Below are 4,197 nucleotides of genomic sequence, written 5' to 3'. Positions count from 1 at the left end.
GGGGAAAACCCCCCCCCCCCCCCCCCCACTATCTAGGTCTTTATGTTTAATAGAATTAACAAGATTGCATGTTGAGGTTCAGCAAGTTAGTACAAAGAGTAGATAGATCCAGGCAAAGATAATGAAACACTCAGTTATATAACTTGCAGACTTACCTGGTAGCATTTTCTAGTACACTTCTGGTAAGAAAGCCCATCCACACCCCATGTCTTTTTCCAAGTATCCACTCCAAGATTCCTATACATACACAGGAAAGGAGTCTAAGGTGACTGTAGGCATATTAGTTCATGTGTAACAAACACAGCCAAGTACTGTATGTCATACTTGTACAGCTTGGATCAGAAGAAGGCAAAAAACAAACTATTAGTGCAAAAAAAAAGATAAATATCTCACAACACTTAACTGTGTCGTATAACCCAGTTATTAACAAAGAGCTAATTTAATTTACCACTGGAGCCAAATCATGACTAATAACATTTAGTTATAAGAAAGGAAAGTACTATTTACATAGTATTAATAGTTTCATATTGATACATAAAGCCAGTTTTAAAGTCCATTTCCACCTTTGTAAGTGATTGGCAATTAGTGTGCTACCACACTAATTGCCACTTACAAAGGTGGAAATAGACTTTAAAACTGGCTTTATGTATCAATATGAAACTATTAATACTATGTATCTATACATCATCACTGCAGAGGTGGTCATTGTACATGTAAATAGGACTTTCTGTCCTAAAAGCAGGTGGACAAAGGCTCTATTATATGGCATGAGTAACACAGGGATTTTAGGTTTAAGTAACAAAGTTGTCATATGATATGGTGGACATTCCGGTGGGGATAGACCCAGAGGTGTGTATTAACCCATTTTTCTACTTTGGATATTGTTGAGGGCAGGAAAATGTTAGTTGCTATTTTTTTAGGCAATAGAGGAAATCATTTCACTGTGGATTTCAACAAGTGGAAGTTCAATCAACAAAAACTGTGCTTTATTTAGTATATAGCATATATAAATATATATTTAGTTTATTAGTAATACACTGATGTATAAAAACCAGTGAAGTAGTATGGAAGAAAAAGGGGAAATGGTGACTTGTATCAGTACAAAAAAAAAAGTCTGATGGAGGGCTGCTTGTTGACTTTAAAGTGACACTAGACTCAGGAGTTCAACTATAAAGATGCAATCAAGTACCTTAATTATTAACAAAAATGCAGCTTATTTATGCATCACTCAGCTGGAGATCCTCAAATCATCTCTGAATTGGTGCTGACACTGTCCTTCCTTCTGGAGGGTGGCTACTTTTGTTCCCCATGGTCCCTGTGTGTGTTGTAAAGTAGCCACTGCTTCAAGCTCACTCCTGTGATGGATTACCATCTCACAATGAGATTGTAGTCTATCATGGGAGGAATAGTTACTGAGGAGTGATACACAAATAAGATACGTTTTTATTAATAGTTAGGGTACTTAAATGCATTTTTAAAGGCGTAACTCTCGAGTTTAGCGTTACTTCAATTACAGCAAACCTAACAAAAAGAATGTAGAGTCCTTCGTAAAAGAGTCGAGGAAACTTAGAGAGTTGAACCAGGGACCAGGCAGCACCAACTGGATTGGCTCAGTAAGGAAACCTCCTGTGTCAACCATACACCTCTAGATTGCTCAGTGGGCAATCCATTCACCATCACTCTTGTCCAATTAACAGGTAGATGATCCAGCGCTGTGGCAGAGGTGTGCAAATCACATGACGTATTGTACAAATTTGCCAGGTAAAATAAAGTAATACGTTTATACAGTAAGTGACTCACCTATGTATCCTCCATCTAAACTGAAACGTTCATTCATAGTGAGAGTAAGGACACCCTGTAAAAAGAGCAGAAACACTAAAGACATTTACTATGCACCTTGCTCACATCCTGCCTCCATTCTTGACTTGATTATTCAAAACTATAAATGTATTTTACTTTAACGTAGAACTAAAAGCTCCTGCATTCCTTTTTCTTTTTGCTAGCCAAAATATCTATTGCCAGGGCATGGAAGGCATCACATGTCCCTTTTACGTATGTCAAATCCAAACTCAACTGGATCATGGTTCATGAAAAGTTATATAGCATCCTACAAGACAGACGACTTCAGTTTGAGGCAGTGTGGGAACCCTGGCTACAATACTTCGGTATTTCTGATGCTGTAGAATTATCGCTTTATATAGGGTACTAGCTAGTTGGGGGTTCGGTGTCCGGAGCCTATGACTTTTTCTTCCCGTTATTTCTTTCTGTTCCTATTTTTTTCTTCTTCTTTACCTCTGTGTCTCCCGGGGACCAGGTGGGATGTTGAGAATACTATATTAGGAGTACCTTGTTATGTATTCCAGTTAAGAGTGCATGTAATGTATTATCTAGTGCGCACTTGGTAAAACGCAGTTAGTTTTTATTGGAGAGATTTTTCTCATGAAGACGCTACTATTTTTGTTGCACTCCTACTGAGTTGGAATATGATTCATGTTCATTTTGCTCATTATTGCCCTTACGGGGGAACCATAACCTACTTTATTATATTCTTTGTATATTTGAAAAATGTTCTTTACTAAAAAAACTTTGAAAGATAAAAGCTCCTGCATAATAATCTAAACAAGTAACAAATCCAATTACTAGAGATTTTGAATAAAGTAAACAAAAAAATTCCTTTACCCTTCCAGAATGAGCCAAATCCACCTTAATTTGTGTCTCACAAGCTCCCACTTCCCAGGCACTGCAGCTCATAGTAGGAAGGTTTCATCAACAGAGGCAGTGCTGTCAACCCAGAAAGCAGGACTAGCTGTGGCCAGGTGCTGAATGACGAGCTACAGGCTTATGAATCAGCACAGACAATCCTGATAGCCATGCCCCCTCCAATGTTTTTTCATCTCACTGTAATGCAAGCAGACATAGCCTACATGAGACTGACAACTCTGCTCTGAATGAAGAAGCATTGCAGCATCGTTGCTACTTCATCACAAGAAGCTGCATTAGGTGGACACGGGGGTAATGAGAAAATTGTGCCTTGGAACTTACATAATACTTCCTCTCTTTGCTCTCAGGAGCCAAAGATAGAGGGAAGTGAAAGGAAGGTGAGCATGTACAGAGCGTGTGTCTGTTGAACATTTTGCTTTGCCATGTATAGGCAAACCACAAGATCACCTTTTCCTATACCCTGACAACACCAATAATAGAGGCTTGCATAAGTTAAACGCTCACAGGTTTCATTCCAGTTAGCATTCCGATGTATCCAGCAAAACTTGTAGACATGAAAGCTGTTTTATTATTTCTTTGGAAATTCACGTTGACCACGAGGGGTTTAAGAAGCTCAGAGACTATCCATGAATTGTTCTTCACATCCCAGCTTAAAAAAAAAAAAAAAAACTTGTTAATGAACGAAATTTGGGAGAGGACCCCACTGATTGCAAAGGAAGACTGTGTTCCCCCTGCAGTCAGATCCACTTTTTAGGAATAAAAACAGCTGAACTGATTATTGGCAATGGGCAACACATACTTATGTGGGCTCATGAACTGCCAAACTTTGAGAAGCTTCAAAATGTAAATCAATATATTAAATATCGGACATTTAAATATCAGAGTTATATGTCTATCGAAATGTTCTTACTCACCCCAGAAATAATCCAAAATCCAGGTTTCTTGCATGAAATAACTTGCCTGTATATACATAGACACATATCAGATTTTAAAAATAGTTCTCAACAACTTGCACTGAACTGGAACAAACAAACAAACACTGAAGGTTACCCGAGGTATCTTGTGCCACTACTGATGTGCAAACAGAAAAGACTTCATAAAAGATGTTGAACAACATAATTTCCCCTGGAATGAAATATAAAACAGAATGGAGTCATACTTTGAACCTACATGCTGAAATACTAGATGCAAGCGCCCCACTATACAAGGCTGTAGCGTGGTGGGACCCCAATAGTTCATTACTGAGCCAAGGTCAGTTTGTACCGCTCTTACACAAGAATGTTGCTACAACCCGTAGTAACCTCCCTATTCAACAATAGGTACTGTCAAAGTTAAAAACAAAATGTGCATTTCCCAAATAAAAATATAAAATGAGAATATACCTGAAGATTCCAGCCTAGGACACAGATACCAACATTATCTATAAGGAAAAGTACCCATGTTCTCTGGGGCAGCTCGATGCCTCCTTTCATAATC

The 4,197-nt window shown here is 38.3% G+C and overlaps 1 protein-coding gene across 1 annotated transcript in view; it reads right to left on the bottom strand.

Annotated features, from left to right (window-relative positions):
• Window positions 1–4,197, bottom strand: part of ASAH1 (N-acylsphingosine amidohydrolase 1) — a 20,967-nt gene that overhangs the window by 5,845 nt on the left and 10,925 nt on the right. Inside the window, exons 6-10 of the mRNA XM_018554816.1 lie at window positions 3,772–3,846; window positions 3,636–3,681; window positions 3,226–3,370; window positions 1,801–1,855; window positions 156–237 (exon numbers count right to left, since the gene is read on the bottom strand). Of these exons, the coding sequence (XP_018410318.1) occupies window positions 156–237; window positions 1,801–1,855; window positions 3,226–3,370; window positions 3,636–3,681; window positions 3,772–3,846 (403 nt within the window). The remainder of the gene's footprint in view (window positions 1–155; window positions 238–1,800; window positions 1,856–3,225; window positions 3,371–3,635; window positions 3,682–3,771; window positions 3,847–4,197) is intronic.

Source organism: Nanorana parkeri, unplaced genomic scaffold (genome assembly GCF_000935625.1).
Source record: "Nanorana parkeri isolate BGI_ZX_2015 unplaced genomic scaffold, ASM93562v1 scaffold174, whole genome shotgun sequence".
Lineage (NCBI taxonomy): Eukaryota > Metazoa > Chordata > Amphibia > Anura > Dicroglossidae > Nanorana > Nanorana parkeri.
The sequence above is the reverse complement of the archived record's forward strand: the minus strand, read 5'-3'. Positions and strand labels throughout refer to the sequence as shown.